Genomic DNA, 20529 nt, shown 5'->3' with positions numbered 1-20529 from the left:
GCGATGCACCAAGCCCTAACAAGTCACGAAGGGGAAAATTCGTGAGAGCGTCAAGCCCCTCCCGCGCAAGGCGTAGAAAAATTTCGCTGCCCCTCTCCCCCAGCCTCGACAAGATCACGACGGGCGGTCAGACACAACCATGGCGACGTACACAAACGGAGGGGCTCCGGCCCGCGCGATTGCTGATGACAGCGATGTTGAGGAGGAAGCCTTGGTGGCCGAGTACAAGGAGCATGTGCAATACGAAGATGGCGACGAGCTCAGCCAGACGACGTCGCTCAACATGGCCCAGTCCACCGACGACATCCAGTCCCGCCTCCTGTCCGCTGCCCAGCCGTTGGACTTTTCCGCGCCTCTCGAAGTCAAGTTCCAGAGCTACGACTCTTACTGCAGCTTGTTCCACTACATTTTGAACTCGGACGGCCCCGTCGACCTCGAGCCCCCTTCTGTGCGTTTGACCTTTTTGGGGAACCCTGCTTGAGCTGCTCGCTTGCTCAATCGTCAATTGTGCCATGGCTAATTTTTTTTCTTTAAATCAAACAGTACTACTGGGCTTGGGACGTCATCGATGAGTTCATCTACCAGTTCAACTCCTTCAGCTCATACCGAAGCCGAATCGCGAGACAGGCCAACAACGAGGAGGAGATTCAGATCCTCCGCGAGAACCCCAACACGTGGGGCTGCTACAGCGTCCTCAACGTGCTCTACTCGCTGATCCAGCGATCCCAGATCACCGAGCAGCTGGGCGCCATGAAGCGTAACGAGGACCCCATGGCCGTTGCCGGCGAGTACGGCTCTAAGAACCTGTACCGCATGCTGGGATACTTCTCCATCATCGGTCTCCTGCGAGTGCACTGCTTGCTGGGTGACTTTGGCCTGGCGCTCAAGACTCTGGATGACATTGAGCTCAACAAGAAGGCCATGTTTGCCCGCGTCATGGCGGCTCACTTTACGACATACTACTATGTCGGCTTCTCCTACATGATGATGCACCGATATGCCGACGCCATCCGCATGTTCAGCCACATCTTGATCTACGTTTCGCGGACCAAGAACTTCCAGAAGAACGCCCAGTTCGACTCCATCACCAAGAAGAACGAGCAGATGTATGCTCTGATTGCCATCTGCGTGGCCTTCCACCCCACCAGACTGGACGACACCATCCACAGCGCCCTGCGGGAGAAGTACGGCGACCAGCTTCTCAAGATGCAGCGCGGCGGCCCCGAGTCGCTGCCCATCTTTGAGGAGCTGTTCCGCAGCGCCTGCCCCAAGTTCATCTCCCCCATTCCTCCGGACTTTGACAACCCCGAGTCCAACATTGACCCCGTGGAGCACCACCTGTCCATCTTCATGGACGAGGTCAAGACCAACATGTACAGCCCCACTATCAAGTCCTACCTCCGCCTCTACACCACCATGGACCTCACCAAGCTGGCTGGCTTCCTCGAGGTGAAGCCTGACGAGCTGCGATCTTGGCTCCTGGTGACCAAGCAGCGCACCAAACAGCTGCGATGGCAGGACCAGGGTCTCCTAGACGGCGAGCTGGTCAATGTCAGCGACCTTGACTATGCTCTGCAAGGAGTACGTTTCCCCCTTCTTTTACCCTCTATATCTTGCAACATTTTTCGCTAACGTATATCTCTTCTATAGGACCTGATTCACATCTCAGAGGCCAAGGTCGGCCGAAAGCTCGTAGACTGGTATCTCCGCAACCTGTCTCGCACCTACAACTAGGAGTAGAAGTAGACGGACAAAAACTATCCAGGTATAGGCGCTGGTACAAAAGTTTCGAGGCCATGCGCGCAGCAAACGGGAATAGTCGGAGGAAAGCTGGGGCGGGTATACTGGATCAACTGGCCGGTTGCATGGCTATGGCGTCACGGAGTTGGTTGGCACTCGTATGAGGGCACGAGGATTGCTCGAAAGTGGCCCTGGGGGGAAACACAAACTTTGAGGAAGTGGATCTTTGTAGAGTGTTCATAATGTTGATGTGAAATTACGATCTGAATAAAAAAGAAAGGGATTTGTTCAAGTTTTGGATTTAGATATGAAGAGTGCTTTTGGGAGACATCTGATCAACAAGTGAGAGCAAGACAATCGAGGAGGGGAAAATGCCATGGCCGAGGCACGAATGCCGATTCACGCCCGAGATGAAGAAGAAGAAAAAAATACAAGGCCGCGGAAAAATACCCATCATGACTGCGACCTTGTGAATGGACGATCGCCTCAATCACATCAGCACAGCCTGCAGGCTATGCCAGGGTACATACATATCCTGAGAACCGACTACTGGAACACGAGCGGAATCCCGACAAAAGCATCAAACAAGGTATCACAAAAAACAGAGAAGCACTAGTGCCCACACACCACAGCCTGGAAGGATGTTGGGTATTATTTCGGCTCTAGCTGGGGTTTTTGTTTTTGAGCTAGGGTACATACATGCTTAATCAAGTTGGTGGCGAAGAGCACTTGAGAGCCTGGGGAGAGCTTTTTGTCCATGCGGATCGGGAAGAATGAGGGGGGGAAATGACGGTTGTAGCACGATTAGGCACCAAAAGCGGCGATAGTAGTAATCAATAATAATAGCTCTTTAGTAGCAGCAGAACTAACATCTATAGCTTGGAGCTGGAATTTATTCTATGTGTATCAAGTTGATGGGGGATACAAACATTAAGGTTTTAGCTAGCCAGGGCTGAAATGTGATCAAAAACCCGTCAAAAGAGCGTGGCAACAAGAAAACCGAAAAAGAAGGCTTGCGAAAAAGGAGACTGGGGTCAGGTGAGCAACTTGCGGCAAGGGGGTAACGAATGTCCGTTGGGAGCTCCCCCTGGTTGACTTGTCGAATGACACGACATGCTGACTTGCCTGCGTGTCTCGGGCTGCCTCTTCATTGTCTGTAGTACGTAAAAGGAATGGAAATTGGGCAAATGAGGATATACGAGTACTACCAGAAATATTGCTGTTCCGGAGGTGCGGTTAGGATCCGAGAGCATGTGATAGATTTTTCTGTGTGTTGTCGGTTCGGAGCCGGAAGACTAAGACAGACGGGAGAGATGAGCAGCGGCTTTGCTTGGCGGGCGGATCTTCTCTTTCGAGTTTGGGAAGATTTTTTTTCCTTTCCTTTTTTTTCTTTGTTGATGATGATAGTGGGTTTTCAGGAGGGGCAATGTGTGACGCTGCAACGCACAGCCTCTTCATTTTTCATGAGAAAGATGCGTCATACAGAGAGTCCGGAAAAAGAGGTACCAACGCCAACAAGAAGCTGAAGGCTACTAGGACGAGTGTAAAGTTTATTCTTCCTTTCTCTGTTATGCTGTCTTTGTAATTTTCTGATACAACTCTGCTATCATCTTGTCTATCATTATTACAGACTCACCTTGCCAATGAAGAGCTTGCCCGATGATACCATGCATCAAGTACATCGTCTCTCCCGTGCCGTGCGATATCATATAGAGCATGCATGGAGGTTTAGCTGCTCTTTTCGACACCACCCCTTGGTAGTGTGGTTACGGTTACGCCACGCAGCCAACCTTGTTGCTATACTGTGGCTTTTTAGCTCTCGGCCAGACGTGATGCCAAGACTGCAAAAAGACAGGGATCCGACCTTGTCTGTATCAATCCTCGTACGTAGTTTATTCGCACGAGTGTGGTTGCAGTGGTGACCTTAGCAAGCGCTTGGAGCCGTGCAAATATGCGGCCAGATTGCCCATTGTACACACCTTCTCTCTCGAATATCTGTAATACATCGTCTTGTCGAGATAGTAGGGGTCCCCTAGCTTCGCCATGGGCTTTAACGCTTCTTCTCTTTTCATTGACGCCATGAGGAGCGCCAGCCAAGCCTCTTGGCAGAGGAATGCGCTGGCCCTTGATTCGCGCGGAGTAATTTCAGTCAGGAGGCGCTTTCTGCTGTGTCTGTATGGCTGCTCTTGGATGGCTGGTGCCGGCGCGATTGGCTGGCGGCGTGCAGAGCTGAGGATATCTTACATGGCCACGATGCTGCATATCTTCATGGTACTAAGCAAGTTAGCACGTTGCGAGTAGCAGGTAAGCAAGCTCTGCCGGCAGATGGCCCTATCGAACGCAGCATCTGACCGTCCTCGTCAGTCGGGCGGTTGACCGAGTTGCCTGGCTAGGTTGTTCTTTTTTGTTACCTGTTATAAAACTCACAACTCCGCAGAGGGTGCTGCAGCTGTGTTATCGACAAGACCGGGGCTCCGCTCATCAAATCCCATCCCGACAACGGCTGTACTTCTCATCAGCGCCCGTTAACCAGTTTCCTGCTTTTTTTCTCCTCTGATTTGTCATTTTGTTTCATTTTCTCTCATCTTTCACTATAATCCAGCTTTTTTCTTCCCCTTTCTCCTTCCGTGATTGGTGCTGTTGTTGTATCAGCGACATCGCATCGTGAGCACAGCAGGCGGCCATAGCGGTGACACCACCAACCAAACTGCTGCCTGCACGCATCGATCTCATCTCAGAGACATTCCGCAGTAAGACGGCAGTCAAGTCGTAGCAGCATTGCCAGATTCATATCGGCCACATCTCCTTCTGCTTCGATCCGACGCTTCTTACACCGCCATTGCACTGCCTTGATCCATACCGGCTCCCCGGAAGCACAACCGGCGGCTGTTCGCTTTTTGCGCCTGAGTTTTGTGCCTGATCCGCCTCTAGCTCTGACTCTTGTGTGTGCCTCTCTCTGCCTATCTGCCCCCCAAGGTTCACTGCAAACAAACACTCCAAAGCCCTCTCAAGTCCCCAGTGATCAAGTGCCAAGCCAGTCGAGGTTCAAGCATCTCCAAATCACCAACCCACAGTGGAGCAAAAGGCAGCAAAGCGGAGGCTAGGAACCAGCCCTTGCTCTTGATCAGTGCGGCTCCCAGACCCTCGGTTCTGAGCCGCCAACTCAATATTCTGGCGGCGCCATCACGAGCCTCGCGCTCCTTTTTCTTATCGACAAATCACCGACGGACGGCACAGGTTACCAATAATCACCATATTCCTGCATCATCACTGGCAGCTCAGCTCGGCCGCCAGCGAATCGACTGGACCTGTGGCCCCTCGTGGCTTCACACAGATCTTCCATCCCGGCTGCGGGGTGTTTTTTTCTCAGAGCCAACGTGTGATTTTTACAAGGACCGAGTGAGATAGGGGAGACAAGGAAAAAGGGAACAAGGAGAAAAGACAAGACAAGAAAAAAGCACACCACCCTAGCCCTAAACAGGGCCAGACGCAGGATCCCGACCAAAAATTAGAGGCGCTGCTTGTTTTTATGCTTGTCTGCTGCGCACGTCGACGATCCGTGCATTTTGGGCCTGTGGAGTCAGAGTTGAGGAGAAGAATCCAGGTAGCGAGTACGGCCGTCAAGAGGTGATCTGACACTGCGAGTCGTGCCTGTTTGCGTGTCTACTTTGGTACCCAGGCACCTGTTCTCTTCTTACTTCGCCTTGTCTTTTTTTCATCTCTCCTCATCACTTCGCTTTCAACTTTTTGCTCTCTTTTTTCTTTGGGCATTTCTCGAAGGTTATCGAGAAAAAAGACTTTTGTTGTCATTTGTTTATTCTATTACGGCATCTCAACTCTTTTTCCGGCAGCTTCTCTCTTCTCCGGCCAACAGAAACCCCCGACTTGTCTCGCAACTGCATCCTCCCTCTCTCTCTCTTTCTTCCACCCATTCCATCTCGCCCTCCCGCATTTCCGCCTCTTGCAATTTCCCTTTCTTCTTCTCCATTTGGGAAACCTTCATCTGCGTCTTTTTTTCCATCCTCTTGCACTCTTTGTGCCTCGGAAGCCCGGAACTTGCCTGCACCTTCCCGAAAGGCCCGTCTGCCGTGTTGCGCCAGCTCGGCATCTTGGTGCCGGGCCGTGGATCGTGTGTCTTGGACTTGTTTTCTCAACCTCACCAGCAAAAATACGATATCCATAAAGACGCAGCATTTTTCCTCGGGCTGTATTCTTTTCTCCCTCTTTTTCCGTTATTCATCTTCAATCTCGTTCTTTTATTATTGAGCCATCTTGAGGTGGGGATTCTCCTTTAGTCGAGCGCGACCAGATACACCTCGATCACAGTTTTGTCTTTTTTGCCTGGTTCTGATCGACTTCCTCGGCTCCATAACCCGTTTACCAACACCTCTGGATTCATAACCCGGGTCAACTCTCACCAGGTTCACTCATTACCAACGTCAGAAGCGAGTGAGCAGACCAAGCTTTACCAACTCGTGCAGGACAAGTACCTAACAAACAGACAGCACTACTGGAAATCATTCACCATGCAGTCGCTAAAGACACCCCAAGCTTCGGACTCGGACGTTTCTCCATCGTCAATGGCACCGCCAAAGGAGTCTCAAGAAGAGTACTTTCCTCCATCTGACGCTAGTGGCAGCCAGAACTCGGTACCTCTGGCCTCAAGTGCTAGCGACACTTCTTCGCGTCGGCACTCGAGCATCAGCTTTGCTACAGAGCTGGCAAAGCCCAGCGGAGCGCCGTTGAGTAAGACTATATCAGCCTCGTCTATAGGCAAGCGGAAGGCTCTTGGTACCCAGAAACGGCCTTCGGACGGGGCCAAGGGACGAGCTCCATCCCCCCCTCACAACAGGTAAGGGCCTTGTTTCCTTTTCCTTCTTTTTTTTCTCTTCTCTCTCTGTCCATCCCCTCCTCTCTTGTCGATCAATCCCGGATACATCCCTTCCGGTTCTGTGTATATCTCCTGTGTTCCCATTCTCGATGCTGCGTGTCCCAAAACGGCAATGCGGCAAATGTCAAGTGGTGTACTGGCGGACTCAAGGGCGCTCCAAGACATTGTGCTCGGCGGGATTTCTGCGTTCAATTCACAAGAGACACTCTCGTGCTTCTCCAGGCCTTCCTGACGCGTGCTCTCGGCACAAATTTGCCGACCAGGGATGGACAATGCATTTCTCTCGAGTTTGCCTCTGTTGCTGTTCCACCACACATGATTCTCTCTTGAGAGCGCATGTCGTCGGGTAGAGCGGTAGAGTTGCGATAGTGTCAAGTCCATGTGGGCCGAGGAGCCTTCGATCCTCACGCTAGCGGCACTCCTTATTTGCACCCTGGGGATCCAAATCCCATTCTGTCGTGTCTCTGAGGGGCTTCGAGTGCAGCATCTCAAGCGAACAGCACAAGCCCGCTGGGCGAGGTTGGCAGCACAGAGAATCTGCGGGTGCCCGGTTTCGATACCCTGTTGCTTGGTGATTGGATGCCTCTTCTCCAACTCTCTCCTCCATCCAATTCTCCAACAAGATCCAGCCGAAGCGACCAAAGTCAGCACCTCATTGGCCCCACCGCTCCGGGAGCTTCTCGTTATGGCTATTTTCTTTCTTACCCCGCCAGTAACGAGATGGAATAGCTCGCACCTTTTTCTGTGGTGGAACTCGACGGACCTGGTCCAACTTGCCGCAGTCGCAAATCTCCGGCATCTTCCTCTCACATGCCTCACCCTTGGCATTTGCATATTTCCCTCACCATCTCCTCTTGGGCTCTATTATTATGTCTCATGCACTCTTGATCAACTAGATGCTTTTCTTTATATCTCACCCATTTTCTCCGTCTTCTTACCACCCGTCTTCTATCCCTTTCCACCCAAAACCCCTGTTTCATTTGCGACGGGAATGGCGACACTAACCTCACAACCGCACGACAGATTTCAGCGCCATGTCGGCTTTGACAATGTCCCCAGCGGTGAGACGTCCAAGAAGGCTACCTCGTCCCTCGTACTCAACGTCAGACACGATGGGTATCAGCCACGCCGGAGATCGCGCACCTTCATGGTCGGCATTGACGAGCACTCGTACTCAGATTATGCCATTCAGTGGCTTCTAGACGAGCTTGTCGACGACGGCGATGAAATTATCTGCGTTCGTGTTATTGAAAAGGACGTACGACCTAGCGAGAAGTCATACCATAGCGATGCGCAACAGGTGTTAGATGGCGTCATGGCGAAGAATAAGAGAGGCAGTGCTGTTGCCTTCGTCCTCGAGTACGTAGTTGGCAAGCTACATGCTACCTTTCAGTCCCTGGTAAGTGGCCGTAATTTCACCCTCTTGGCGGGACTTGACCTAACTATCCTCTCCCAATACCAGATTCAACTGTACCAACCAGCCATGCTCATCGTGGGCACACGAGGACGGTCCCTTGGCGGAATTCAAGGCCTCGTCAACAATCGCAATTCGTTTTCAAAGTACTGCCTACAATATTCTCCCATACCCGTCGTCGTCGTGAGACCTACCGAGAAACGGAATAAGAAAAAAGCTAAGCGCACAAACGACAACTCGCGGCAAACATATGTCAGCATGCTGGCTGCAACCCATGGCAAACATGAGGCCGATAGCGAAGCCAGCAGCAGCTACGAACTAGAGGTTCAAATCCCGCGCGAAGAGGAGGCGCATCAGGTGGCAAAGGTGCTGGGTCTGCCCGCCAAGTTCGACCCAACCATCAAACCCATCCACGAGACGGTCTTGATGAGGTCAAAATCTCCCGACCTCGTGGCCGGCCCCCGGACAAGTGCTGCGCGCCGCGTTTCCACTGATCCGTCACCGCCCAGCGCTCCCAATAGCGCTCCCAATAGCGCTCCCAACAGCGATGACGAGGAAGATGACGAGGAAGGAGAGTTTGAGGTCATGACGGGAGTGGAGGCTCTCAACCAACAGCAGAAACTGGACCAGCTTCACAAAATGGAAGTCAGCGAGGCAGCCGCGCTCAGGCAGGGCATTAATGAGGAAGAGGATGAGGAAGAGGATGAGGCCCAGGGGCAGAACTCTGGGAGTGCATCGTAGAAGATGCGTGGCGGCCCAGGGCGTGCCCCCAAGTGCCAGAATGTAGAAGGCTCCAAGGATACGCTGGTAGTGGCTCCTAAGGCTGATGGCGGTGACGCAGGCGAGGCAGACCCCGAGGTTACGATGAGGGGAGGCGGAGACAATAGCACTCCTCGTAGCCGCTATCTCCACAAGAGGATTGCAGACCAGCGGGCGCAGTCTTCAGAATCTACGGCGCCTTCTTCAGGATCAACGACTCTGGAAACACCAAGACCAGCGGCATCGAATTCTGAGCCATCGGCATCAAATCAGTCACAAGGTCAAGGAGCGCCAACCTCGCAGCAGCCGAGCTCAAAGCCGCATGGCTAGAGAGCATCGGTCTTGACGAACAGCCCATCAGCAGCCGGCCCTGCTCCAAGAACTTCTCCCATGTCTATTCCTAGCGAAGCCGGCCCTTCGACCGCCGGTCCTTCGACAGGAGGCCCTTCGACAGGAGGCCCTTCGACAGGAGGCCCTTCGACAGCAGGTTCTTCAACAGCAGGTCCTTCAACAGCAGGTCCTTCGACATCCGGTTATTACAGTACGAGCCCTTATGGGGCCGATCCTTCTATGCCTGGTCCATCAAGGAGGAAATCACGGAAAAGACGATCTGTACATGACCTGCCAACTTCATTGTCTCCAATTGCTGAACCTTCCGACTTCCCCGCGGATGTACCTCCTTCCGCTAGAGAAGTAGCTCCACGTGCCAGAAGAGAGAGACAACCCGGCCTTGTCCAATTTGCCAAAAATGCCCCAAAGGAGTCAGAGTCTGCCTCAAGAGATGTCAGTCGCTTTAGCCGATAGGGTCACGCTCCAAGGGGCTCAAGTTCCAGGTCCAGAATTATACACGATCGACCCTCGCCTTCGGATTCAAAGATCTGGAGCTTGGCGATTGGGGCAAAAAATGCGATTGAAGCACCCTCAACTATGTTCAGAAAAAAGAAGGATCCTCGGGTGACTGCTTTGCTTGAGTCTTCGGATGAAACGTTATTAGATGGCGACGACGAGGCCAGACAGGAGGTGAGAAGAGAGATTCAAAGGTTGAATGATCTGTCAGGGGAGCATTCAAGAGCATCTGACGCTGCGAGTATATCTTCGCGTACGGGGAAATCGAAGCAAGTCGCCCTTAGACCAAAGGATTCGGACACGCTAAATTTGGCTCACAAGATTGACGACCTCGTGGAGCAAAGCAAGCCGAAGCAACGAGAGCAATCGAATTCGACGCGTCCAGCCCCTTCTTCGCGCAATTCTCCCAGGGCATCAGCGCAATACTCTCCTCAGGGACAGCCCGCTCAACCGGTATCAGCACAACGTTCTCCTCAGGGACAGCCCGCTCAACCGGCATCAGCACAACGTTCCCCTCAGGGACGACCTGCACAGCCGACATCAACACAAAACTCTCCTCAGGGACGGCCTGCACAGCCAATATCAGCACAAAACTCTCCTCAGGGACGGCCCGTTCAACCAGCATCGGCACAAAACTCTCCTCAGGGGCGGCCTGCACAGCCGATATCAGCACAAAACTCTCCTCAGGGACGGTCCGTTCAACCAGCATCGGCACAACGGTCCCCACAGCGGGTGTCAGTGCCGCGATCTCCTCAGGGACAGTCCGTTCGGCCAGTCTCAGGGGGGATACCCCTTGATTGGTCTCCCGAACAGAATGTACCTAGGTCGCAATATTACGCCCCGACGAACCATCCGCTGCGGCTAACGTCGTCGCCACAGCGGCAGCAGCAGCGGCAGGAGGGTGAAGAGGAGAGCGAGGAAGAGGAGGGCGAGCCGATGAACGCTCATCAGCAAGAGCACCTCAAACGGATGCTACAAGAAGCTGGCTTGTGGCCGCCCGCCCGCCTTGAAGAAGCCCTTGCTTCACAGACGTCGGCATTCGTACCAGAGACCAGCTCAGGGAACAGCATTTCAACTTTTAACCAGGTTCAAAACCAGGGCGATGTTGTGGAATCAGCAAAAGACAACCTTGATGCGGATGCAGAGGCAGCTGGCGATACCGAAAACGCAGCTACAAAGAGATCACCTCTTGCAACGATGAAGAAATGGTTTCAGAATGCCGCTCAGAATAAGAGAAAACAAGAATGATGGGAGATTTCCTCGCAGCTATTTGGCAAGGGGATTCGGAATTGCATAGTGAGCACAGGTTCATTCACGGGACAGCAAGCTCAGCAGACACAGGCAGGTTAGCGATTGGTTGATTTGATTGGTTGATTGGTTGATGGAGGTGGATTGGAATAATAATAGAGCGGTGGATTATGTTCATGTAGGTTTAGGGGAAAGATTAGCGCATGGCAATATGGCATCTAGATTTTGCGCCGAGACAGCCAGATGAAGAAAGCGATTAAGCATGACGACTTTTGAGCGTGCCGTGAATTACGTGAAGATGCCGATGACGGGAGATGAATAATCCATGTTTGTCGGGGGGTTACGCGGCTCAAGAAGAGGGGAAGCATGTTGAAGCCAGTCATTGCTAAGTAAAGAAGATGTAGGCATTCTGATACGATACGAAACACGGGACAGCTTGGCGGTTAAAGAGCTGCATGGCCTTGTGAAGGATCAGCGCGGGCGAAGCACACAAAGTGGAATGATTTTGGCAGATACGGCTGGGCAGTGTAAAGTAAAACAAACAAGAAACCTTACAAGAATTAGATGACTAAGGCGGCATGGCATCTTGCTGCAGATTCGTGTAGAGTTCGGATGTTGCTGAAAATAGATGGTGGGCTTTTTAGCATTGGGAACAGTGGGGAGACGAGACTTTGAAGGAAGTTGGTGCGGGTACCGAGTACGAGACCACCATGATGTTATGGATGCCAATTGGTTAGAATTGGCGGCCACATGCAGCTTTATCCGTCTATTGCGTCGCTGAAGGTCTAAAGTACAGAGTACGGGTACACGCTTTGGGTGGGACTGGCCCCAGATTGCAGCGACGGGATCGTCGTCATTCTTTTTCTTCTCTCGTCTTCCCTCCATGCTTTTTTCCCTCTCGCTCGCTATTCTTTTTTCTTCCTGGGGTTACATTTGATTGTATGGAGTAATTGCAAGGGGGTACGACAGCAACGACCTAGGCACTATATTTGTCTGCTTCCGCCTAAGTATTTCTCGACCCAGCTTTCCATTGAGCCGGCGCTTTTACCACTTATTAAAGTCGACGTGGGGTGTTTTTATTGCCTGCGATAAATACCTACTACACTTACCTCTTCTATCTGCTTACTAGACATTCGCTTGGCTTCGTTGATTGACTTTGCATTGATTGAAACCCACTGCTCTACTACTACAATCCTACCTCTAGTGGTACCTGAGAAGAAGGAAGAGGTAGCTCTCGAGTAACTTATGCTGGCGTCTTTGACGGGGGGTTGGATTTGGACAACACAAGTGCGACGACAGCTTGCGATAAGGAGACTGACGGGATTGGATTGGAGAGGGGAGGGATATTCTCGACACGAGCTACGAAAGGGTGATTGAGGCTGATTTGATTTGATTTGATCTCATCGACACAAGCAAGAGAGAGAGAGAACGCGGAGGGGGGATAAGGAAACCCCAACGAAAAGCCAAGATTAATTAACGACACCTACCTCATACGACAACAACCACCCAAAAGACAACGACGCAAATGTGGCCCTTTTCGTCTTCGTCCTGCGACCAAGATGCCTGCGTCCCTCCAAGCCCGCACGCCGTGACAGCCGCCGCTCTGCTGTCGGCGCTGCCCTTTGCCGCCGTCTTCATCGCCGCCAACGCCGTCGCCGTGCGCCTCATCTTCCCCAAGCTGAGCCGCGCCGCGCAAGACGATGCTCGCGACGGCGACGACCACGTCCTGCCTGCTCACGCCCCAGCGGCGCTGCGGCAGGTGCACGCCGAGCACGGCACCAAGAGCTGGAGAAGGCGAGGCGCGGCGTGGGCTTTTGGAACGACGGTCGGGCTGGCGGCGACGCTGGGCGCGCTCATCATGGCGGAGATTGTTGAGGCGGTTGACCCGGCGGCGCGGAACTTGGCGCTGAGGGTTACGGTGCCGGCGCTGTTGTTTATGTTGGTGGTGTTGATTCCGTGGCTTGAGTGTCGTAGCCTCGTGTCCAGCGCGGGATGGAGCTTTCAGAGGACGGCCAAGGGAAAGCTTCCGCGCGTGGCATTGGGATTGCAGGCTGTGCTGTTTGGCGGCTGGCTGTTCATCTTTTGGTCCATGGGCAGCGTCGTGCCGCGGGCTGAGATATTGCTGCGGTCAGCGCCGCCGGCGGATCACGATGGGAGGACGAGCCCAAGCTGGAATTCGAGGGGCATCATGGGCGAGGATCTGACTAGAGCATGTTTGGAGCGTATTGGTGTCGTGGGTATCTCGCTCATGGCGCTGCTGTCGGGTTTTGCGTCCGTGTCGGCGCCGTGGCACACTTTTGGTCGCAGCGATGTTAGGCGGAGGCCGTTGACTGAGGCGGATGTCAATCGCAAGCAGACGGGGCTAGACGCAACGAGCGAGATGTTGGCGACGAAACGACATCGTCTGCAGTATCTGGAACGCAAGATTAGCCAGGAAGCGAGCAAAAGGGGAAAGACTGGACTGGTCGGGATGGTCATGGGCTCGATACGAGGGGCAACAGGCGAGGAAGCCGAGATACAGACGCTCAAGATGGAGATTGTCGGGCTCGAGGCCATGGAGGCCAACTTATCTTCCAACTTGGTATTGATGAAGAACCAACGCGCCGCTTCGGCCCGTGCTTCGACGACTATGGGCCGCATCTTGCTCGTCCCGTCATACATCTTCAGCGCCTACTGCGTGTACCGAATCTTGGCGACGTCATTGACGACTCTCCGGAGAGCATCTTCGCCGTCGGCCAGTTTCGCCAGCAGCGATCCCATCAACCGCTTCTTGGGGCTGCTAGCCAGGCACTGGGACCCGAAGCTCGACCAGATGGCGTGGGCGCGCATCATCAGCTTCGCCCTCAGCGGCGTCATCCTCGTGGCCAGCGCAAACAGCGCCATCCAGACGTTCCACCTCTTCGCCAAGTGGACTCCCGGACTGCTACGGCACGCCCAGGCGAACCTCGCCCTAGCGGTCGGACAAGTAGCGGCGACGTATGTCATCTCGGCGAGCCTGCTTCTACGCAGCCAGCTCCCCAGCGAGGCGAGATCTGCTGTAGGAGGGGTCCTGAGGGGCGCGCTGACGCCGGCGTTTGTGGACGGCTGGTTCGAGGGCTGGTTCCTCTTGGGCAGCGTGGTGACGGGCGTGGGGATCTTTGTTGGCGGGAAGATTAGTGCGATTGGGGAGGCTGATTGGGATGATTATGGGATGGAGGAGATGGGGGCTAAGAGGTCGTGATTTTTTATGAGCTTTTTGATTGTTGATGTTTTTTATTTGTTGTCATGTTGGCCTGGCGTTGAGAATGTTTTTTTCACAAGGATACTACTTGATGTTTTTCTATTTCTTTCTTTCTCTCTCTTGGGAGGATTTTATATTGTTTTGATGGGTTTAAGCACCAGCACTTGCGACGGGACGCATTGTTTGCAGTAAAGCATCATGTCATGCTTCGTCTATTCTTCTTTGTCTATCCTTCTATCAACCTAGGTCTCTTTTTCGAAGAAAGCAAAACAAACTTCATGATCCATCTCGAAGTCATAAACACATCCTTTCGCTCACACAATCACGCCCAACTCCCTACCAACCCTAAACGCCTCCAAACAAGATCCCCAAACAGCCCGACTCGTAAACTCCAGCACTCTCTCCCCCTTCCCAACTCCATTCCCATTCTCACAAGGCAAAACAGCAGCTCGTCCCCTCCTCACCTCCTCCTCCGTAAACCACCCCCACTCAACATGTTCCTCAGGATCAATCTCCACCCTCGCACCCTCATCCACCGTAGCAACGAAATTCATCTTCCCCCAAACATCCTTCGTCTCCCAAAAAGTCGTCACCCTAACTACATTCCCCCCCTCATCAATCTTCACTTCCACATCCCTCGCGAGTTCCTCCTCCGGCAAAACACCCCAATTCTTCATCTTTGCAGCGTCTTCAGTGTTTACTTCCCTCGCCATGGCGACCCAGGTATGGAAATGAGGGTTTGAGAGATTAGTTTCTTCGTGGAGTTCGCGGGCTGCGGCGGAGAGAACCGTTGTGTCGGAAGGGTCGATGGAGCCGCCGGGGGGTTCCCATTTGAGGGGGTAGGAATCTTGTGGGTGGCGACGGAGGAGGAGGATTTGCGGCTTCTGGGGTTTGTTTTGGGAGTGAGAGTGAGGTTGGCGGAGGACCATGACGCTGGTCATGAGGTAGTCGATGGGGGGGTTGCTGGTTGCTGAGAGGGTTTGGGGGGATTGAATTGTTAGGGGGGCGAGGGAGGGTGAGTGGGTGTAAGTGAAGGCCGTCATTGTGAATGATGTTGCTTAATTGAAGTTGTTGTTGTAAACGTTTGAAACAATAAATAATATTCAAATTGAGGTGTGGTTTGCAGGGTATCAGATCAAAGTCAAGATAGGATGAAAAATGAAAAAAAAAAAAAAAACAAGACTCACAACTCAGCGGACAGGGTGCGCGATATAATATATCCGGCCTGGGCACGGCAGGCAGCACTCATGCATCTCAAAGGGCGCCTTCCAGGCACAAACATTTCCAAATCCCGCTGCCTTGTCACAGTCACAGTCACAGGCAACACAATTTCACACAAACAGTCACATCATCGTCATCGTCAAAATAAATAGAAACCCTTTTTTATTTTGCCTCGCCCTCTATCAAATAGACTCGCTTCAAAGCGGCTACATTCCGCCCCATGCCAATCATTGTCTGATCTTTTGCTTTTCCTCTGCTCTGCGTTGTTCCCCCCGTGCCTGGGCTTCCAGCCAAGGCACATCGCATCCATGCCCGCCAATCCTCTCGACATCCGGGTATGAACGAACATGTCCAGTTCAAGCTTTTGTTTTCTTGTTCTCGCTCTCGCTGTTCCAGTCCGAGCAACATCTTCAAAGTAACAAGAGGAAAAAGTGAAGAAGAAGAAAAGCAAAGGCGGGAAAAGCAAGCAACAAAAAGAACAAAATTGCGCAGATCGATTCCCCGTTTTTATGTTCCCCAAAGAGTCCGCAGATGAATAGATAGAACCCGCCCTCCTCATCGACACTGCATAAAGCGTGAGCTGGTCATCATCATCGTCATTGAAAGCTGATCGTTCAAATCATCTCTCCCTCCTTTTCAATCTGTTCTGTCCCGCATAAATGCATGTCATGAGATGGAAAAAACAAAATTGCATCATTTTGACCGTTTCCTAGCCCTCCTGCCCCAATTTGTTGAAGAAAAAAAAATGAAGAATAAAAAAGAAAAACGTTATTACGGCCCCATATGCCGAGCAACTGTCGACCAACTTATACTATATCCCGTCCAACCAAGCAGCAAGCAAACAAGCTTCATTCGAAGCCCGGCCAGCAGAGCACGGTAGGACAAAGTAGCGTTGTAACGGCCAACGCCATCAGATGCTCGAGTGAACAAAGATGCAAAAAAGAGAGAAGAAATTGAGAAAACATCTTGTAGCGTCGACACGGCATCATTTGGCTTGCCGAAAAAGTCATGAGCCATATCCAAGCGGTCTGCGGCTGGAGATGGACGAGATTGGAGACTGCAGAAACGCCTTGCCCGGAAATCGGTAACGTATTTAGAAATCGGAACAGTGCACACGATGTCAGGACCGGGATCCGCTGGCAGAAAATCTTGCGACGGCATCTCTAGTCATGAAAACCGAAAGGAAATGGACATCAATTTTTTACAATCGCTCTTTTTTGGTTTCTTGCTTTGCTTTTGGTCTTTTTACGCCCGTCCAGTTCGTCCCTTCTTACCGACGGAGACGGTAGTCCAGCCGTCCTCATCGGCAGCCGGAGCCGGAGCGTCGCCCTCGGCCGCGGGAGCAGCAGCCTGCTGGCCATTGGAACGAGGTGCCCGGTTTTCGTTGCGAGGTCCTCGGGGCGCGCCATCGTCACGGCCGCCACGGCCGCCACCACGGCCACCACGGAAGTTTCCACGGGAGAGTCGCTGTTCGTTGGTGGCTGATCTCCAGTTACCAGACTCGGTAGCTCTTGATTTCTGTCCCTGGCTGAAATCCTTGGGCTGGTCTCGAGTTCGGATAGGAACCTTTTGCTCCGACGCACCATTTTCCTTTGCCTGCTCAGTCTTGGGCTCTTCCTCGGCCTTGGTTTCTGTCTCGATGGCATCTGTCTTCGCCTCAACGTTGGCCTCGGCGGCCTCAGTAGCCTGCTTGGCTTCAGCCTCGGCTTCGGCTTCGGCGTCGGCCGCAGCCTTGGCAGCGGCGGCTTCCTTGGCTAGGCGTCGCTCTTCCTTGGCCTTCTCGTCCGCTTCTTTCTTCTCCTGGATGGCCTGAAGTCTCTTCTCTTCAATCTCCTTCTCCCTTGCTGCGGTATCGATGGGACGAGCAGCTCCAAAGGGGCTGGCCTTGGCGTCTCCAGCGGCAGAAGAGGAGCTATCAGCAACCTCCGAAACGGTTCGCTTCTGAAGGTTCAAACGGGGGCGACCACCGGGGGCTTGGGCCGGGGGCGCGGCTCCAGGAGAGGCCGGAGTCTCAGCGGGGGGTGCGTTGGCAGCATCCGGACGCATGCGATCGCGCCATTGGAAATCCTTCTCAGCGGCGGTGGGAGTGCGCTCCGGGCGTTCAGGGCGCTCGGGTCGTTCGTTGTATTGCCGAGGAGGACGGGCACCCTCTTGTCTGCCCTCTCCCCAAGCTGCGGGGCCCCGACGGTCTCCGCGGTACGACTCGCTGCGCTCTCCCATACCCTCTTGAGGTCCGCGCGCACGGCTGCTTTCACGGGATCCGGGTTCCTGGGGGGACAGGGGAGACAGAGGTCCGCGTCGCTCCCACGTCCCAGTAGAACGGCCCTCAGAGGCGGGATCGCGAGGGGGGCGGCGTTCACCAAAGTCGGACCGGGGACCCCTCGCTCCAGGAAGATCGGGAAGAGGGCCCTTGCGGGTCCACTCGCTCAGGTCTCGGGCAGATTCACCACGGCCCTCTCGGCCGTCGCCACCACGAGCTACATCATCAATTAGCATACGGAGTTTACTCGTCATATAATACCATGATGGGAAGAACACATACGAGGATCGGCAATCTTAATTTTGATCATGCGGCCCTCAAAGGACTGCCCATCAAGGGTCAGGGCCTTTTTCAGGCCGTCAAGGTTGCCGAACTCGACATAGCCAAAGCCCTTGGGGCGTTGCAGTTCGCGATCCTCGATAATTCGGACGCTGACAACGTCGCAGCCGTCAAAGAAGTCGGTCACAGATTCGTTGGTGGCATCATATGACAGGTTGCCCAGGTGGGCGGTAAACGGAGGCTTCTCGGGAAGCTTGGCGGGGACGGACTCGCGGACAGAGTAGCCTGGCAGGAGTTAATGATGAGTGATGAGCAGCCACTGGCTACGGCGTGAAGGATTCATACCTCGGTCCTGCCACGAAGAGGTGGTCATGGAACGGCCAGCGGGAGGGAGAGCCTGAGTACCTGTATCATCAGGTCAATATCATGCTGTCATGTGCATATATAGCCGAGCGTATGCCAATGTTTTCTTCTTTCATTCTTTCTTTTGTTTTCCTCCTCTTGTCTTTTTTCTTATTCTTCTTCTTTTTTTTCTTCTCAGGCAGATCGCTATTAGATATTATATGGACTTACCAGAAACTGTAGACAAATTAGCAGGGGTCCAAGCGACAAGAATTCGGCAAGCAGGAGCAACATACCATAGGTTTCCTCAACCTCATCAGCCCAGGAGCCTCCACCAAAACCTGCGCCAAGAGTCAGCATGTTGTCGGTCCGGAATTTTTATTCTAGTGCCGGCGCGGGGTGTCGATGCGACCCCCCCAAAATCGATAGCGGTCGACGAGGGCATCAAGGGAGGGGTGACGGAAGCACCAACCTGAATCAGCCAGGAAGTCCCCAAGGGACATCTTCTGCTGTTCCTTCTTCTTAGGAGCTATTGAGCAGCGTCAGCAGGATGTTCTGATATTCTCGACAGTACCGCAGAGCCATATTCGGTGACATACCCATGATTGCGGTTGAGAAGGGCGAGCTCGCGCAAGGATATCACAGTATCAGCAGCCGATGCGCAAAAGGGCAGACCGTTTGCTAGGCTGCGGCGAGAGAGAAATAGGCGGTGGCCGAAGAGAATCGACAGCAGGAGGAGGAGCCAATGAAGGGACCAGATTGGCTTCGGATGCGCGAGTACGAGTCCCAGATGCCGGGTCTGGGGTTGGCGAGGTGAAATTTGCTCGTCAAGGAAAAAAAAAGATGCGGCGTCGTGAGAGGGCTGGCTGCCTTTTCCATTTCCAATTTTCGCCCGCCCAAGAGTGGGAGACGCTAGGCCGCGTCGGGCTAGGCGCTGCGACATTGCCGATACCTGCTGTGCCTAGCCAGCCAAGCGTCTGCAGTGGCCGCCTGGCTGCGGTGCCTGCGCATCGCTGGTATCTCCAAGTCACTGCCCGTAGCCGCCGACCCGTTTTGTGCATATCATCTCCACCGCCCAGCAAGAGCCCCACCATGCCAGGCGAGGAATTAAATGTTCACAGGTACCTCCAATCCATTTTCCCAAGGCTGACCTGCTAATGATATCCATCTCCATCAACACCAGCCAGTCTACTACTACTTTGTATTAATATTATATATTCTTTATATATTCATCTTCTTTTAATTATTTGTTAAAGATTACTACCATCTATCTCCCTCGACTTAATCATCCACTCCCTTACTATTGTTTCTCTCAGACACATACATTCACCACTCAGAAAGAGGAACGTGGGGTGAAAAATCTCAAGACCACCATGAGCGACAAGCCGGAACCTTCGTCCGTCCCCCTGCAGCCGCAACAGCAGAAGAGGCGAGGTATCTTGCCGCCAGAGATTATAGAACTCATTGTGGCTCCCGTCAAAGTTGGCTCATTTACTGGTAAGTTTCTCATCCTTCACTCATGGCAAACAATACCCTTTGGCTCTAACATGTACAAACAAGGCGCGGCTGGAGTGTTAGCTGGTGTTGCTGGTGCCATTGCACGGGACACCAGCCCTGTAGCCAGTGGTGCTGTAACCGGATTCCAATGGTTTGCCTTGGGAGGGAGCTTCTGGTGTAAGTTTAACCTGCCTCTAACCCGCCTCTTACCAATGCGAATCATTATTCACCCCATCAAGTTACTAGGTCTATGACCGTCAGGGCAATGGGAGGCGACCAACAGTTGAGGCCAGTCGACAAAACCATAGCGAGCACCATAGGCGGATCAGCAGCCGGCGCAGTAGCTGGCTTGATACGTGAGTAACAAGCTTCTACTAATATCAGCGCTTGTCAACTAACTTTTGAGCTTGGAAGGGGGGCCAGGGAAGATTCTACCTGCCATGGCCATGTGGGGAGTGCTGGGAGCAGGCGGACAGATAATTGCCAATGGCATGAGCAACAGGAAGCCAAAAGTCAAGGACGAGAATGATAGCTGGCTTCGGTCGAACTGGAGCCCGCTGAGAAAACTCACAGACCAGGAGTACATCGACATGATGGAAGAGAAAATTCTCAGAGTCGATGCAGACATTGCCCTCATTGACGACCGGATCGCCGAGCTAAAGTCTATTGATCAAGCTAAAAACGAAACTAGGAGGTGAAACTCGGCGTCCACGGAGTACGCCTACTTTTAATCGAAGCATGCAATTTTTTTTTTTTTTTTTTTTTTACGAAATAGCTATTACGCTGCAATAAAAAAAGCATGATTCTCGTAT

General features: G+C 53.0%; 13 protein-coding genes across 13 annotated transcripts; 7 read left to right on the top strand and 6 right to left on the bottom strand.

Annotated features, from left to right (window-relative positions):
- Window positions 1-139: 139 nt before the first annotated feature.
- Window positions 140-1734, top strand: M431DRAFT_87808 (hypothetical protein; the record flags this gene model as incomplete). Its single annotated transcript, XM_024923835.1, has 3 exons — window positions 140-448; window positions 544-1581; window positions 1651-1734. 3 exons carry the CDS (start codon window positions 140-142, stop codon window positions 1732-1734), a joined length of 1431 nt encoding a protein of 476 aa, XP_024773991.1.
- A 2577-nt stretch (window positions 1735-4311) lies between these two features.
- On the bottom strand, window positions 4312-4473 carry M431DRAFT_496253 (hypothetical protein; the record flags this gene model as incomplete). Its single annotated transcript, XM_024917471.1, has 1 exon — window positions 4312-4473. The coding sequence occupies one exon, from the start codon at window positions 4471-4473 to the stop codon at window positions 4312-4314; it is 162 nt and encodes a 53-aa protein (XP_024773990.1).
- Window positions 4474-5546: 1073 nt separating this feature from the next.
- On the bottom strand, window positions 5547-5921 carry M431DRAFT_496252 (hypothetical protein; the record flags this gene model as incomplete). Its single annotated transcript, XM_024917470.1, has 1 exon — window positions 5547-5921. The coding sequence occupies one exon, from the start codon at window positions 5919-5921 to the stop codon at window positions 5547-5549; it is 375 nt and encodes a 124-aa protein (XP_024773989.1).
- A 345-nt stretch (window positions 5922-6266) lies between these two features.
- Window positions 6267-6596, top strand: M431DRAFT_483103 (hypothetical protein; the record flags this gene model as incomplete). The annotated part of the gene is made up of 1 exon (XM_024916093.1): window positions 6267-6596. One exon carries the CDS (start codon window positions 6267-6269, stop codon window positions 6594-6596), a length of 330 nt encoding a protein of 109 aa, XP_024773988.1.
- On the bottom strand, window positions 6571-7720 carry M431DRAFT_509311 (hypothetical protein). Its single transcript, XM_024919263.1, has one exon. It carries the CDS (start codon window positions 7463-7465, stop codon window positions 6584-6586), a length of 882 nt encoding a protein of 293 aa, XP_024773987.1. The 5' UTR covers window positions 7466-7720; the 3' UTR covers window positions 6571-6583.
- Window positions 7623-8786, top strand: M431DRAFT_86871 (hypothetical protein; the record flags this gene model as incomplete). Its single annotated transcript, XM_024923727.1, has 2 exons — window positions 7623-8030; window positions 8094-8786. The coding sequence occupies 2 exons, from the start codon at window positions 7623-7625 to the stop codon at window positions 8784-8786; spliced, it is 1101 nt and encodes a 366-aa protein (XP_024773986.1).
- A 945-nt stretch (window positions 8787-9731) lies between these two features.
- On the top strand, window positions 9732-10898 carry M431DRAFT_6521 (hypothetical protein; the record flags this gene model as incomplete). The annotated part of the gene is made up of 1 exon (XM_024921681.1): window positions 9732-10898. One exon carries the CDS (start codon window positions 9732-9734, stop codon window positions 10896-10898), a length of 1167 nt encoding a protein of 388 aa, XP_024773985.1.
- Window positions 10899-12423: 1525 nt separating this feature from the next.
- Window positions 12424-14118, top strand: M431DRAFT_86390 (hypothetical protein; the record flags this gene model as incomplete). The annotated part of the gene is made up of 2 exons (XM_024923672.1): window positions 12424-13025; window positions 13068-14118. 2 exons carry the CDS (start codon window positions 12424-12426, stop codon window positions 14116-14118), a joined length of 1653 nt encoding a protein of 550 aa, XP_024773984.1.
- A 314-nt stretch (window positions 14119-14432) lies between these two features.
- On the bottom strand, window positions 14433-15161 carry M431DRAFT_6519 (hypothetical protein; the record flags this gene model as incomplete). Its single annotated transcript, XM_024921680.1, has 1 exon — window positions 14433-15161. One exon carries the CDS (start codon window positions 15159-15161, stop codon window positions 14433-14435), a length of 729 nt encoding a protein of 242 aa, XP_024773983.1.
- Window positions 15162-15275: 114 nt separating this feature from the next.
- M431DRAFT_454402 (hypothetical protein) lies at window positions 15276-16010 on the bottom strand. The gene has a single exon (XM_024915304.1). The coding sequence runs from the start codon at window positions 15896-15898 to the stop codon at window positions 15479-15481; it is 420 nt and encodes a 139-aa protein (XP_024773982.1). The 5' UTR covers window positions 15899-16010; the 3' UTR covers window positions 15276-15478.
- A 574-nt stretch (window positions 16011-16584) lies between these two features.
- On the bottom strand, window positions 16585-18823 carry M431DRAFT_496247 (hypothetical protein; the record flags this gene model as incomplete). The annotated part of the gene is made up of 6 exons (XM_024917469.1): window positions 16585-17816; window positions 17882-18163; window positions 18224-18283; window positions 18517-18561; window positions 18693-18749; window positions 18820-18823. 6 exons carry the CDS (start codon window positions 18821-18823, stop codon window positions 16585-16587), a joined length of 1680 nt encoding a protein of 559 aa, XP_024773981.1.
- M431DRAFT_454456 (hypothetical protein) lies at window positions 18812-19511 on the top strand. Its single transcript, XM_024915306.1, has 2 exons — window positions 18812-19341; window positions 19404-19511. The coding sequence occupies exons 1-2, from the start codon at window positions 18878-18880 to the stop codon at window positions 19426-19428; spliced, it is 489 nt and encodes a 162-aa protein (XP_024773980.1). The 5' UTR covers window positions 18812-18877; the 3' UTR covers window positions 19429-19511.
- M431DRAFT_145568 (hypothetical protein) lies at window positions 19467-20459 on the top strand. The gene is made up of 4 exons (XM_024912702.1): window positions 19467-19717; window positions 19781-19894; window positions 19957-20073; window positions 20132-20459. The coding sequence occupies exons 1-4, from the start codon at window positions 19594-19596 to the stop codon at window positions 20413-20415; spliced, it is 639 nt and encodes a 212-aa protein (XP_024773979.1). The 5' UTR covers window positions 19467-19593; the 3' UTR covers window positions 20416-20459.
- Window positions 20460-20529: the final 70 nt, after the last annotated feature.

The sequence above is a fragment of the Trichoderma harzianum genome (assembly GCF_003025095.1).
Source record: "Trichoderma harzianum CBS 226.95 unplaced genomic scaffold M431scaffold_7, whole genome shotgun sequence".
NCBI lineage: Eukaryota > Fungi > Ascomycota > Sordariomycetes > Hypocreales > Hypocreaceae > Trichoderma > Trichoderma harzianum.
This window is presented reverse-complemented; position numbering and strand designations above follow the sequence as displayed.

What these genes read in the sequence shown, in the direction of transcription:
- M431DRAFT_454402 (XM_024915304.1), bottom strand. Translation starts at nt 15,898, where the DNA reads ATGAGGAGGGCGGGTTCTATCTATTCATCTGCGGACTCTTTGGGGAAC.
- M431DRAFT_454456 (XM_024915306.1), top strand. Translation starts at nt 18,878, where the DNA reads ATGCGCAAAAGGGCAGACCGTTTGCTAGGCTGCGGCGAGAGAGAAATA. An exon ending in GAGGAATTAAATGTTCACAG is followed by an intron (nt 19,342 to 19,403) that starts GTACCTCCAATC and finishes CATCAACACCAG; the next exon opens with CCAGTCTACTACTACTTTGT.
- M431DRAFT_145568 (XM_024912702.1), top strand. Translation starts at nt 19,594, where the DNA reads ATGAGCGACAAGCCGGAACCTTCGTCCGTCCCCCTGCAGCCGCAACAG. An exon ending in CAAAGTTGGCTCATTTACTG is followed by an intron (nt 19,718 to 19,780) that starts GTAAGTTTCTCA and finishes TGTACAAACAAG; the next exon opens with GCGCGGCTGGAGTGTTAGCT. An exon ending in CTTGGGAGGGAGCTTCTGGT is followed by an intron (nt 19,895 to 19,956) that starts GTAAGTTTAACC and finishes CACCCCATCAAG; the next exon opens with TTACTAGGTCTATGACCGTC.
- M431DRAFT_509311 (XM_024919263.1), bottom strand. Translation starts at nt 7,465, where the DNA reads ATGCAAATGCCAAGGGTGAGGCATGTGAGAGGAAGATGCCGGAGATTT.